General features: G+C 45.6%; 1 protein-coding gene across 4 annotated transcripts; it reads right to left on the bottom strand.

The window, feature by feature from the left end:
- Positions 1–1,959: 1,959 nt before the first annotated feature.
- LOC309527389 (uncharacterized protein) lies at positions 1,960–9,672 on the bottom strand. 4 transcript variants are annotated; one of them, XM_082214211.1, is made up of 4 exons: positions 9,624–9,672; positions 8,422–8,625; positions 4,825–5,036; positions 1,960–3,134 (listed from the first exon to the last, which is right to left on the bottom strand). In XM_082214211.1, exons 2-4 carry the CDS (start codon positions 8,478–8,480, stop codon positions 1,975–1,977), a joined length of 1,431 nt encoding a protein of 476 aa, XP_082070337.1. In that variant the 5' UTR covers positions 8,481–8,625; positions 9,624–9,672; the 3' UTR covers positions 1,960–1,974. The 4 variants fall into 4 exon arrangements, with proteins under 4 accessions (XP_082070337.1, XP_082070338.1, XP_082070339.1 ...); XM_082214212.1 differs by lacking the exons at positions 8,422–8,625; positions 9,624–9,672 and adding an exon at positions 6,584–6,683; XM_082214213.1 differs by lacking the exons at positions 8,422–8,625; positions 9,624–9,672 and adding an exon at positions 6,599–6,681.
- Between the last annotated feature and the right edge of the window lie 3,386 nt (positions 9,673–13,058).

The following is a 13,058-nucleotide window of genomic DNA, read 5'->3' as shown; positions in this document are numbered from 1 at the left end:
CCTGGGCAAGTTGTGGATACACTGTTCCGACTCTTCATGAAAAAACCCAGTTCCCCTTTTTCTACCAGATGGCCCCAAATGTAGATGCCCAGAATCTGGGGATTGTCCAACTGCTCCTGAACTTCAGATGGATGTGGATTCCCATATTGCATGGGAAAGTCGTTAAAACAATAACAATAATTTATTTATACCCCGTCCGTCTGGCTGGGTTTCTCCAACCACTCTGGGTGACTTCCAGCAAAATATTAAACTACAATAATTCATCAGATATTAAAAGCTTCTCTAAACAGGGCTCCCTTGAGATGTCTTCTCAAAGTCAGACAGTTGTTTATTTCTTTGACATCTGGTGGGAGGGCATTCCACAGGGCGGGTGCCACTACCGAGAAGGCCCTGTATCTTCACTTCTCGCAGTGAGGGAGCCAGCAGAAGACCCTGGGAGTTGGACCTCAGAGTGCAGACAGAAGGATGGGGGTGGAGACACTCCTTCTGGTATACTGGGCCAAGGCTGTTAAGGGCTTTAAAGGTGAACTCCAACACTTTGAATTGTGGCCAGAAACGTACTGGGAGCCAATGTAGGTCTTTCAGGACCGGTGTTATGTGGTCTCGGCAGCTACTCCCAGTCATCAGTCTAGTAACCGCATTCTGGATTAGTTGTACTTTCCAGGTCACCTTCAAAGGTAGCCCCACATAGAATGTGTTGCAGTGGTCTAAGTGAGTCCTCAACACCAGCCCGCCCCGTCACCCAAGAACAGCACTTCTGCCTTGTCATGATTCAACCTCAATCAGTCACCTGCCATCCATCCTCCAACCGCCTCCAGACACTCACACAGGACCTTCACCGCTTTCACTGGTTCCGATTTAAAAGTTAGAGCTGGGTATCATCCGCATACTGATGAACACCCAGCCCAAACCCCCTGATGATCTCTCCCAGCAGCTTCATGTAGATGTTAAAAAGCATGGGGGAGAGGATGGAACCCTGAGGCACCCCACAAGTGAGAGCCCAGGGGTCTGTACACTAATCCCCCACCACCACTTTCTGAACACGGCCCAGGAGGAAGGAGGGGAAACACTTTATAACCCTCAGCTCCCAGCTCCTCTAGACGGTCCAGAATGATGTCGTGGTCAATGGTATCAAACGCCACTGAGAGCTCCGGCAGAAGCAGAAAACAGCTTTCACCTTTGTCCTTAGTGCGCCGGAGATCATGGACCAGCACAACCAAGACAGTTTCAGTCCCAATATGAGGCCTGATTCCCAATTGGAATGGATCCAAATGGTCCCCATCCTCCAGACTGGATTATTGTAACTCGCTCTACGTGGGGCTGCCATTGAGATTGACCCAGAAACTCCAGCGGGTGCAGAATGCCGCGGCGAGACTCCTTATGGGGTCTTTGCTGCAAGATCACATTCATCCGGTACTATACCAGCTGCACTAGCTCCCGGTGGAGTACAGGATCAGGTTTAAGGTGCTGGTTTTAACCTTTAAAGCCCTATACGGCCTAGGACCCTCGTACCTACGGGACCGCCTCTCCTGGTATGCCCCACAGAGAAACCTACGGTCTGCAAATAATAACATCCTCAAGGTCCCAGGCCTCAGAGAGGTTAGGCTGGCCTCAACTAGAGCCAGGGCCTTCTCGGCTGCGGCTCCAATCTGGTGGAATGCTCTGTCACAAGAGACTAGGGCCCTGCGGGACCTGACATCTTTCCGCAGGGCCTGCAAGACAGAGTTATTCCGCCAGGCCTTTGGTCGGGGCGCAGCCTGACTCCCTCCTCTGGCAACCTGCACAGAATTTTGCTTAATTGGTTGCCACCAATTTGATTTAATTAATTTTTATAATGAAATATTTTTTAGATTACATGACTATTTTACTGTTTGATTATTTGATTGTTGTTAGCCGCCCTGAGCCTGGCTTCAGCTGGGGAGGGCGGGATATAAATAAAATTTATTATTATGATTATTATTATTATTATTATTATTATTGATAGGGTTTCTCCCCTGTATGAATTCTTTGATGCAAAGTGAGTTTGTCCTTCCGACTGAAGTTCTTCTCACATTCCGAGCACTCATAGGGTTTCGCCCCTGTATGAATTGTGTGATGGGAAGTGAGATGGGCGCTCTTACTGAAGCTCTTTCCACATTCAAAGCACTGATAGGGTTTCTCCCCTGTATGAATTCTTTGATGCGAAGTGAGACTGTCCTTCCGACTGAAGCTCTTCCCACATTCCAAGCACTGATGGAGTTTCTCTCCAGTATGAATTCTTTGATGCAAAGTGAGTTTGTGCTTCTGACTGAAGCTCTTCCTACATTCCAAGCACTGATAGGGTTTCTCCTCTGTATGAATTCTTTGATGGGAAGTGAGACTGTAACTGTGACTGAAGCTCTTTCCACATTCAAAGCACTGATAGGGTTTCTCTCCTGTATGAATTCTTTGGTGGGAAGTGAGATGGGCGCTCTTACTGAAGCTCTTTCCACATTCCAAGCACTGATAGGGTTTCTCCCCTGTGTGAATTCTTTGATGGGAAGCGAGATGTGAGCTTCGACTGAAGCTCTTTCCACATTCCAAGCACTGATAGGGTTTCTCCTCTGTATGAATTCTTTGATGGGAAGTGAGACAGTCCTTCCAACTGAAGCTCTTTCCACATTCAAAGCACTGATAGGGTTTCTCTCCTGTATGAATTCTTTGGTGGGAAGTGAGACTGTAACTGTGACTGAAGCTCTTTCCACATTCAAAGCACTGATAGGGTTTCTCTCCTGTATGAATTCTTTGGTGGGAAGTGAGATGGGTGCTGTGACTGAAGCTCTTTCCACATTCCAAGCACTGGTAAGGTTTCTCTCCTGTATGTATTCTTTTGTGGGAAGTGAGATGCCCACTATGACGAAACCTCTTTCCACATTCCAGGCACTGATAGGGTTTCTCTCCAGTATGAATTCTTTGATGCAAAGTAAGACTGCCCTTCCGACTGAAGCTCTTCCCACATTCTGAGCACTGATAGCCTTCCTTCCCGCTTTGAGTTCTTTGGTGGGAACGGGAACTCTGACTGGAGCTCTCTCCATACTCCCAATTTTGATTTGGCTTCTCCACTGTGTGGATTTTGTCATGGTCTCCCCCATTCTTCATTTCCAATTCATCACCACCTACAACAAAGACAGAAACTAATTAGATCCTCAGGAAGAAACGGAGCCCCCAATTATTGAACAATGCTAATGAAAATTTGTCAAAGAGGAAGAACAGAAGATGTGAGGTCTTTATACAGAGGCCGTGGCCTTTGTCGACCAGCATTTGTCGACCTCTTTTCTAGGATGGATTTTTGTTGCCACAATCATGAAATCCACTCCAACTCTAACATTGGTCTTCTCTTTAAAAAACGGGCAGAGGCTAAAACAGAAACCCAAACCTGACAGAAATTACCTCAACTTCCCTAACAACTCTGTGTGTGAATGTTGCCTCCAAGTTGCAATGGAAAGGGTGACTGTCACTCCAGAAGGCCATTTTTTCAGTTAGGTCTGGTCTCAACTGTCGAGTGAGAGAGAGGTTTTCTGTGAGAGCACCTGCTGCCTGTTTTATGCTGCTATGTGCCTCAGAAAAAGTCTGTAAAGTCTCATATAGATAGAAGCACTTTTAATTCCCTGAATTTTTAATGCTGAAATTATTTTGGATTTCTGAGCTCATTGTCTTGAATAAAAAATGGAATAAATGTAGAAATAATCAAAATCAATACATAATAGATATAGATATATTAGATATAAGCACATGCAAACGTGTTTTAGTATATCAAGTAATGTAATGTGTTCTGTATAAACTCTAAACAGAGAATCTTGTGGTGTCTTTTCTAGAATTAAAAAAAGCTATGTTTTTCAAGGGTCAAACAACCCAGGGCAACCTCCACACATATAAATACCACAGAAAATAGGTTTGGGGCCCACAAAATCCAGAAAACCATGAACAATCCAGAAAGACAGGTGCAGAGTTGTAAAGTGACATGTTTTACCTCAGAAACTGACATTAACATTTTGACCTCTTTGCCAGTGTACTCTAAATTATCCTCTCAGAAACATTTTTTAAAGGCAGATTGAAAAGTAGAAAGAAATTTTTAGGATGCACATAGGAAGTTTTACACAGTGGAATAGGAGAATGAGAACAGTGTTATACAGATTTGAAATGATACAATGTATTGAGGCAGATGTCTTACTGCCAGAGAAATTCTTCACAATTTAGAGAAAGTTTATAAATTTAGAAGATGTCATCGCAATTTAATAAGAAACTTTTTTGGTCTAAGATATGAAGAAAAGAAAGATTGCCAGAGTCATGTGACAGAATTGTAACTATCATTGGAAAGTTAAAGCTGGCAGAATATTCTATGTCTGAAGAACAGAAAGGGAGCTATATTGTAAGATCTCCTGGGGGGGAATGTATGTATGGAATTTCAAAACTGATCTTATGATCCAACGGGGAGCTTTACCAAGAGCGTCCAGGATCCCACGATTCTCCTCCTTGACTTCCTCATGCAGAGTTCGTTGCTTCTACTGCTGTGTGATGGAGCAGTAACTTTTTTGACATTGGTAGGGCATTCAGGCCACAGCACTGGTATTAGACATTTTGAGCTGCCAATACATCGTGGTGGCCGGGGAGCTGTGATGTATTCCTAGCTCAAATTCCCTGCAGATGACAAAGGCGCAGGCAGGCAGGTGGTGGAGCCCAGAAAGGTGCTCACCTTCTCAATCTCCGCCTGCCTGTCTGCCTCCCCCCACCCCCAGGGTGAGCAAGCCCCAATACTTCTCTGGCTCCATCCCTCCATGTCCCCATCTCCCCTCCCCTGGAACTCACCAGATCTCTCTGAGAGCCCTAGAGAGGAACGCTCAGAGGTTGTGAGGAGGGATGCAGGAGACAACCTGACCAGGTCAACCGTCCATCTTCCCCCTTCCATCCCCGCTAGCTTTGCAGGATCCATCTCTTTCATCCTTCCTGAAGAGTCAAGGAGCCAAAACAAGCTGCAGGGTCCTGGGAGAGAGGAAGAAGCAAAGGGAGCCTCAAAGGCCCTGCAGGGAAGAAGAAGAGAAGAAGATGAAGCATTTGGATTTGATATCCCGCTTTATCACTACCCGAAGGAGTCTTAAAGCGGCTAACATTCTCCTTTCCCTTCCTCCCCCACAACAAACACTCTGTGAGGTGAGTGGGGCTGAGAAACTTCAGAGATGTGTGACTAGCCCAAGGTCACCTAGCAGCTGCATGTGGAGGAGCGGAGATGCGAACCCGGTTCGCCAGATTACGAGTCTACCGCTTTTAACCACTGCGCCACACTGGCTCTCACTGGATTCTCCTGCCCCTGGAAAAGCACAAATGGGGCAGCCCCTTCCCAACAGAAACCCCATTTATAAACATTTCCAGGGGTTCCAATTTCCTCTGTTTACTCCTCTCCCCTCTTCGTAAGACTGGCATGGTCTGCACAGTAGAGACCTGAGAATAGATCCCATTGAACTCAGTGGGGCTTATGGAAAGAATTTGGGGCAAAAACCAGTCACCATCTTGTCCCCAAGCCTGAAGACTGCAACGCCAGGTATGCTTATCTATGGTATCATAAGGCAAAAGTTCATAAAAGTTTTCATAGTCATAAAGAGCTGTTAACTGAAACTGACAACCAATTAAAATTAAAGGACTTTGAAGAAGTAAGAGAAAATGTAATAGACTGGTTACACTATTTACAACTAAATGAAACTTTTAAAAATCATGAAAAGAAAGGATTTAGTTATCAAATGTCAAGATTTCAGAGTGAAATAGTAGAAGGTAGTATAAAACAGCTGTAAAAAATGAACGATCTGCTTTTGGAAGGGGACACCAAAGAGGACCAGGTCAAATGTGTTATGATAAAATGGGCAAAGGATGTGGGACATAATAAATTAATGACGGACTGGCTTTGGAAGTTAGATTTGGAAGTTAGGCCATCAAGACCACATAACACCGGTCTTGAAAGACCTACACTGGCTCACAGTACGTTTCCAAGCACAATTCAAAGTGTCAATGCTGACTTTTAAAGCCCTAAACGGCCTCGGCCCAGTATACCTGAAGGAGCGTCTCCACCCCCATCGTTCTGCCCAGACACTGAGGTCCAGTGTCCTTCTGGTGGTTCCCTCCCTGTGAGAAGCCAAGTTACAGGGAACCAGACATAGGGCCTTCTCGGTAGTGGCTCCTGCCCTGTGGAATGCTCTCCCACCAGATGTCAAAGAGAGAAACAACTACCAGACTTTTAGAAGACACCTGAAGGCAGCCCTGTTTAGGGAAGCTTTTAATGTTTAATAGATTATTGCATTTTAATATTCTGTTGGAAGCCACCCAGAGTGGATGGGGAAACCCAGCCAGATGGGCGGGGTATAAATAATAAAATATGATTATGATTATTATTATTGGTTTTAAATTTTCTGGTGTTTTGATGGTATTTGTCCCCGGTTAAATTAGCAAAAATGTACTTCTCACTCGCTGGATCAACACCTTGTTGTGGTGAGTGGGTAATTATTATTATTGGTTTTAAATTTTCTGGTGTTTTGACGGTATTTGTCCCCGGTTCAATTAGCAAAAATGTACTTCTCACTCGCTGGATCAACACCTTGTTGTGGTGAGTGGGCTTGCACGTTCCTATGACCCTTGTGAGCGAAGCCATCGGGAATCTTGTACTCCCAGCGGGATCACCCTAGCACTTTACTAATAATAGTGGAAGTGATGCAGAGAGTGACTCTTCTGAATATTCCGTGGAATTCACATATTGCTGACCACGCTGCACGGATTCTCCCAGTCTCCTCGCTAGAACAGAGGAGCAGGAACATGATGGCACAGCACCTTCTCCCTCGTCACAGAAGGAGACGCAGTTACAACCATCTCAAACCAATGCGAAGCTCTTGCTCCTGCAAAAATTACCCATAATGCAACTGCATGACAATCAAGTGACCTAGCTTTTATCCTGGAATGCGGCCGGGTGGTCTGCATCCAGCAGAAATCCTTGTTTTAAAGACTTTCATTCCCACCATTGCATCATAATGATCCTGAAAACATGGACAGCGGATGAGCTGTTACTCAATGGATTTCATTCATTCTCAACTGGAGCAGATCTAGGGGTAAAGCGTGGAAGAGCGAAAGGGGGCCTGGGGGTCTTAGTCTCCACTACCCTACGTGCCATTTCAAGCCCTCTAGTGGGGTGCCACAGGGTTCTGTCTTGGGCCTGGTCTTATTCAACATCTTTATCAACGACTTGGATGATGGACTCAAGGGCATCCTGATCAAATTTGCAGATGACACCAAACTGGGAGGGGTGGCTAACACCCCAGAGGACAGGATCACACTTCAAAACAACCTTGACAGATTAGAGAACTGGGCCAAAACAAACAAGATGAATTTTAACAGGGAGAAATGTAAAGTATTGCACTTGGGCAAAAAAAATGAGAGGCACAAATACAAGATGGGTGACACCTGGCTTGAGAGCAGTACATGTGAAAAGGATCTAGGAGTCTTGGTTGACCACAAACTTGACATGAGCCAACAGTGTGACGCGGCAGCTAAAAAAGCCAATGCAATTCTGGGCTGCATCAATAGGAGTATAGCATCTAGATCAAGGGAAGTAATAGTGCCACTGTATTCTGCTCTGGTCAGACCTCACCTGGAGTACTGTGTCCAGTTCTGGGCACCACAGTTCAAGAAGGACACTGACAAACTGGAACGTGTCCAGAGGAGGGCAACCAAAATGGTCAAAGGCCTGGAAACGATGCCTTATGAGGAAGGGCTAAGGGAGCTGGGCATGTTTAGCCTGGAGAAGAGGAGGTTAAGGGGTGATATGATAGCCATGTTCAAATATATAAAAGGATATCATATAGAGGAGGGGGAAAGGTTGTTTTCTGCTGCTCCAGAGAAGCGGACACGGAGCAATGGATCCAAACTACAAGAAAGAAGATTCCACCTAAACATTAGGAAGAACTTCCTGACAGCAAGAGCTGTTTGACAGTGGAATTTTCTGCCAAGGAGTGTGGTGGAGTCTCCTACTTTGGAGGTCTTTAAGCAGAGGCTTGACAACCATATGTCACGAGTGCTCTGATAGTGTTTCCTGCTTGGCAGGGGGTTGGACTCGATGGCCCTTGGGGTCTCTTCCAACTCTATGATTCTATGATTCTAAGTCATAAGCCAGGGCAGTGTTAATCCAATTCAGCCACCAGGCCCTGTTGGTAATTTACGCTGATGTGACCCCAATGAGGCAGAAATCTCAGATCAGAGACTTGTGGATTGAAAGGGAAATTTATACCACTGACCTTATTTTGCTTAACCAACGGCATCTGTAGTTTTAGGAGGGGATCTCAATGACAGATTGGGCCCTAATGATCATGCCCTTTATGCACAGCACAAATGCTCTCCTCCCAACCGTGAAGCCAGTGGATTCCTCCTCACCCGTTGTTCCAAAGATCAGAAATCAAACTTTGCAGGCATCGGCTTGGCTCAAACAGCATTCAGGCTAAACCTCTACATCTTAAATGGTGCCCTTGAAAGTGACTATCCTCTCTGGCTCCAGAAGGAGAGCTATAGACCAGGGGTCAGCAACCTTTTTCAGCCGTGGGTCGGTCCACCGTCCCTCAGGCCATGTGGTGAGCCGGACTATATTTTGAAGAAAGAAAAAAATGAACAAATCCCTATGCCCCACAAATAACCCAGAGATGCATTTTAAATAAAAGGACATACAGTGGTACCTCGGGTTACATACGCTTCAGGTTACAGACTCCGCTAACCCAGAAATAGTACCTCAGGTTAAGAACTTTGCTTCAGGATGAGAACAGAAATTGTGCTCTGGCGGCACGGCACCAGAGGGAGGCCACATTATTATTATTAGCTAATGTGGTACCTCAGGTTAAGAACAGTTTCAGGTTAAGAATGGACCTCCGGAACGAATTTAGTACTTCACCCAAAGTACCACTGTATTCTAATCATGGAAAAACCACGCTGATTCCTGGACCGTCCGCGGATTTAGAAGGCGATTGGGCCGCATCCGGCCCCCGGGCCTCAGTTTGCCTAGCCCTGCTCCTGACAATGTACTCCAAACCTGCCTGGTGTTTTTACATGAGCAGAATGTGTGCTTTTATTGAAAATGCATCTCTGGGTTATGTGTGGGGCATAGTTCCCTAGACCAGATATAGTTTGCTATATAGTTTGGTATACAAAGTACGTCCTGGAGGCTGACATCCGTATAAACGACCAAACTGATTAAAGAAGGAAAACAGCTGAGCTACGTTAGAAAAGCGATCCAGTCCTAAGAGATCTCGCTCCCCTCGCCCTGCTACAAATGTAGCGGTTTCTGCTTGGAGAAAAGACACAGTAGCGATGCTGGCCAAGAGGAAGAAGACCCTTCCTCCTCCTCCTCCTCCTCCTCCTCCTCCTCCTCCTCCTCCCCTCTTGATCGAGACTCCAGGGCTCTCTCTGCAGGCTCCCCCCTCCAAGACCCCCTCCCCCCTCCCCCCCGGGGCCAAGCAAGAAGAGCGGGGCAGAGCCCTGGCCCCCCCCGCGACCCCCCCCCGACTTGGCGCCCCCCAGGCACGATCTGACCAGCCCCCCCCGGCATCCTCCCCCGCAGCCCCTTCTCCCCATTGCACCCGACTCACCCCCAGGCAGCTCTTGCAAGAGAGAGAGGGAGACGGAAGCAGCCCCCCCTCCGCTTGCAGGCAGGCGGGAAGGGCGAGGGAGGGGCTTTTGCTCGGGAGGACCTTGCCCCCCCCCCACGCCTCCACTTCCTGTCCTCTCTAGAAACCCAGCTCTGTGCCTTTTAACCCTTGGCAAGCCCAGCACAAGCGGAGCAATGCAGGCAGGAGCCCAGGAGGAGCCGCTAACCCAGAAATATTACCTCGGGTTAAGAACTTTGCTTCGGGATGAGAACAGAAGTCGCGCGGCGGCAGCAGCGGGAGGCCCCATTAGTGGTGTCTCAGGTTAAGAACAGTTTCAAGTGAAGAACGGACCTCTGGAACGAATTCAGCTCTTAACCCGAGGTCCCAGTGTACCTGCAACCTGAGCATAGGTAGCAGGGCTTCACCGCATTAATACTCCACGGAGCATCAGCACTGCATTAGTCACTGCTTTGAATCCAGCACAGAGCATGTATGTCTTTGTGCGTCCAACTTCCATCCTGCTTCCAGCTTCACCCACTCAGACAACTCTGGCTTTTGTTCTCCTACCTGGCGACTAGGTGGAGGCAGGGAGGCCCACTCATATGTTCTACGGCACAGGGCAACTTCTTTGGTTGTGCCAGCCATGGCACCGCTCAAAATCAGTCTCATTCACACATTAGCATGACTTAAAAGGTAAAATAAAATACTCAGGATTCCGACTGGTACAGAAAAAGGGTTCTTTACTTACAATTAATTCATTTTCACAATAATGGCCTTGGATCCTAAGCCTATGTAGCAAATGCATAGTTTGGGGGTACGCTTGGATACGCCTTTGTCACTAGAGACCCACGTGTCCTCTATGGCTGTTTGTGAACAGGAATAGCCTGACCACTGGAGCATTGGAAAACATGGAGCTGGGCTACTGCAATGCACTCTTTCTGGGGCTGCCCTTGGGTCTGGTCCAGAATCTCTAGTTGGTGAAACATGATGTGGCCAGATTGTCCTTGCGAGCTTTTGGCCAAGAACATCTGGCACCACAGCCCCCCATTTGGAGGAACTATCCACTTAATACTATTTTCTGCTTCCTGCAACTTCCATTCCTGATCCACAAGAGGACCTCTTCTCTTATTCCAGGGCTACTAAGCTTACCCAGGAGGCACCTTGATGAAAGTGTCAGGATGCATTGTCTCTCCCCCACACAACATGACTCCAGCAGTTAATTGTGGTGGTCAGGTGGGATTGCTATGAGGAATTATGGGAAATGTAGCAAGCCATTGTGTCAGCAATGAACGCATTGCTTTGACCGGATTTGAGCCATTTGACATGATTTCTGATCGAATCCCACAAGCCTCTGCACCTCTGCCATTTTCTCACTGCCTGACAGTCATGTATAGCATTCTAAAACACAGACCAGTTGCTGCTTCACCGGGCGTCCTCGGTACATAAAGACAGAAAGTAGCTTTGATGTAGATTTTGTTAATCTTTAGGTAAATCTTTTTTTTTTAATAATTTTTATTAAATTTTCCTTTTACAAATTCGCCATCTCAAACAATTTTCACAAATTTCAGCTTTTTGGACTTCCACCAGCTTCTCCGCCAATCATCCAAATTTTCCATTTTTACACATTCTCTATATTTTATATTGCCATTTAATATTATCCTTACACTTCTATTTCTTTTTTACAATACACCTTTAACTTCACAAAGCCTCTTTAAATCCCACTAGCGTTGTTTGTTCGTCACATATGCTTTTCAGATAATCTGTAAACTTTCCCCAGTCCTCGATGAAATTGTGATCCCGTTGATATCTGATCTTCCCAGTCAATTTGTCCAGTTCTGCATAGTCCATAAGTTTCATTCTCCACTCTTCAAGGGTCGGTAACTCCTCTTGTTTCCATTTTTGGGCCATTAATATTCTTGTTGCTGTTACTGCGTATTGAAAAAGTTTGTAGTCCCTTCTGTTTATCTCTCTTCTTGTTATTCCTAACAAAAAGGCTTCTGGTTTCTTTACAAATGTATATTTAAACTCATTGTATATCATTTCCCAGAAACCCTTCACCTTCTTACATTCCCACCACATATGAAAAAACGATCCTTCTTTTTCTTTACATTTCCAACACTTGTTACATGTTTTAAACATTTTTGCTAACTTAACCGGTGTAATGTACCATCTATATACCATTTTCATAAATATTCTCCTTTAACGCAGTACATGCAGTAAATTTCATATTTTCATTCCACACTTTTCCCCAGTCATCCAATTGTATATTATAACCAAAATCTCTGGTAAATCTTAAGGGCCAGGAAGAGAGTTCACAAGGAGATGGTAAATACTATCTTTTTTTCCTATGGGTTTATGACCTCTGGGTTTCCTAAATGCATTCCTCCTTGGTTCCTGTTTATTTAGCTTAACCACATATGCATGCTCAAGTAGGAAATAGTTTCTTTGTAGTTAAAAGGATTACTCTGATCTGACTTTGTCCCACGTGGGGGATTTTTTGAAATGCTCAGAGGAAATCTGATTGAACGCCCCCTGCCGACACGGGAAACAGCTCCCGCTCACAACTCCTCCCCTCTGTAAGGAGGAGAGGCTTTCATAAATTGTGGTGCCCAGAACTGGACACAATATTCTAGGTGTGGTCTGACCAAGGCTGAATAGTACTGCTCTATTTAGCCTCGGTCAGCAGACACATGGAATACTGTGTCCAGTTCTGGGCACTACAATTGAAGAAGATTGTATGTGCAGAGAAGGGTGACCAAGATGATGAAGGGTATGGAAACAAGTCTCAGGAACGGTTAATAATAATAATAATAATAATAATAATAATATTTTTTTTATTTATACCCTGCCCTCCCCAGCCAAGGCTGGGCTCAGAGCGGCTTATAAGCAATAATAAAAACAAGATGAATGATTACAAGTTAAAAACAAAAATAAAATACAACATTAAAATAATGGAACATTAAAATATTAAAATGTAGCCTCATCGCAGGAGGAGAAGGAAAAGAAAAAAGAAAGAGAGGGAGGGAGGGAATCAAACTGGCTCCAAGCCAAAGGCCAGGTGGAACAACTCTGTCTTACAGGCCCTGTGGAAAGAAATCAGATCCTGCAGGGCCCTGGTCTCATGAGGCAGAGCGTTCCACCAAGTTGGGGCCAGAGTTGAAAAGGCCCTGGCTCTGGTTGAAGCCAATCTAACTTCCTTAGGGCCTGGGACCACTAGGGTGTTGTTATTTATGGACCTTGAGGCTCTCCGTGGGGCATACCAGGAGAGGCGGTCCCGTAGGGACGAGGGTCCTAGGAAATAAGCTAATGAAAGATAAGGATATGAAAATATGGGGGGGTTGTATGTTTGTTTGTTCTCTTTTGGGTTTTTTTTTAAAATGCTTTTGTTTTCTTTTGTTTTCTTCTTTTTGTATCGTCGATGCTTTGTACTGAGGC

Source organism: Podarcis vaucheri (genome assembly GCF_965113315.1).
Source record: "Podarcis vaucheri genome assembly, chromosome: 2".
Taxonomy (NCBI): Eukaryota; Metazoa; Chordata; class Lepidosauria; order Squamata; family Lacertidae; genus Podarcis; species Podarcis vaucheri.
Note: the sequence above shows the minus strand (reverse complement) of the source record. Positions and strands in the feature narration are given on the sequence as shown.

Bases quoted from the DNA above. Each gene is read 5' to 3' on its own strand.
- LOC309527389 (XM_082214211.1), bottom strand. From the start codon at position 8,480: ATGCTGTTTGAGCCAAGCCGATGCCTGCAAAGTTTGATTTCTGATCTT. The intron at 5,037-8,421 runs GTGAGGAGGAAT...TCTTCCCTGCAG, and splicing joins TCTGATCTTTGGAACAACGG to GGCCTTTGAGGCTCCCTTTG. The intron at 3,135-4,824 runs GTGAGTTCCAGG...TCTTTGTTGTAG, and splicing joins AGGGCTCTCAGAGAGATCTG to GTGGTGATGAATTGGAAATG.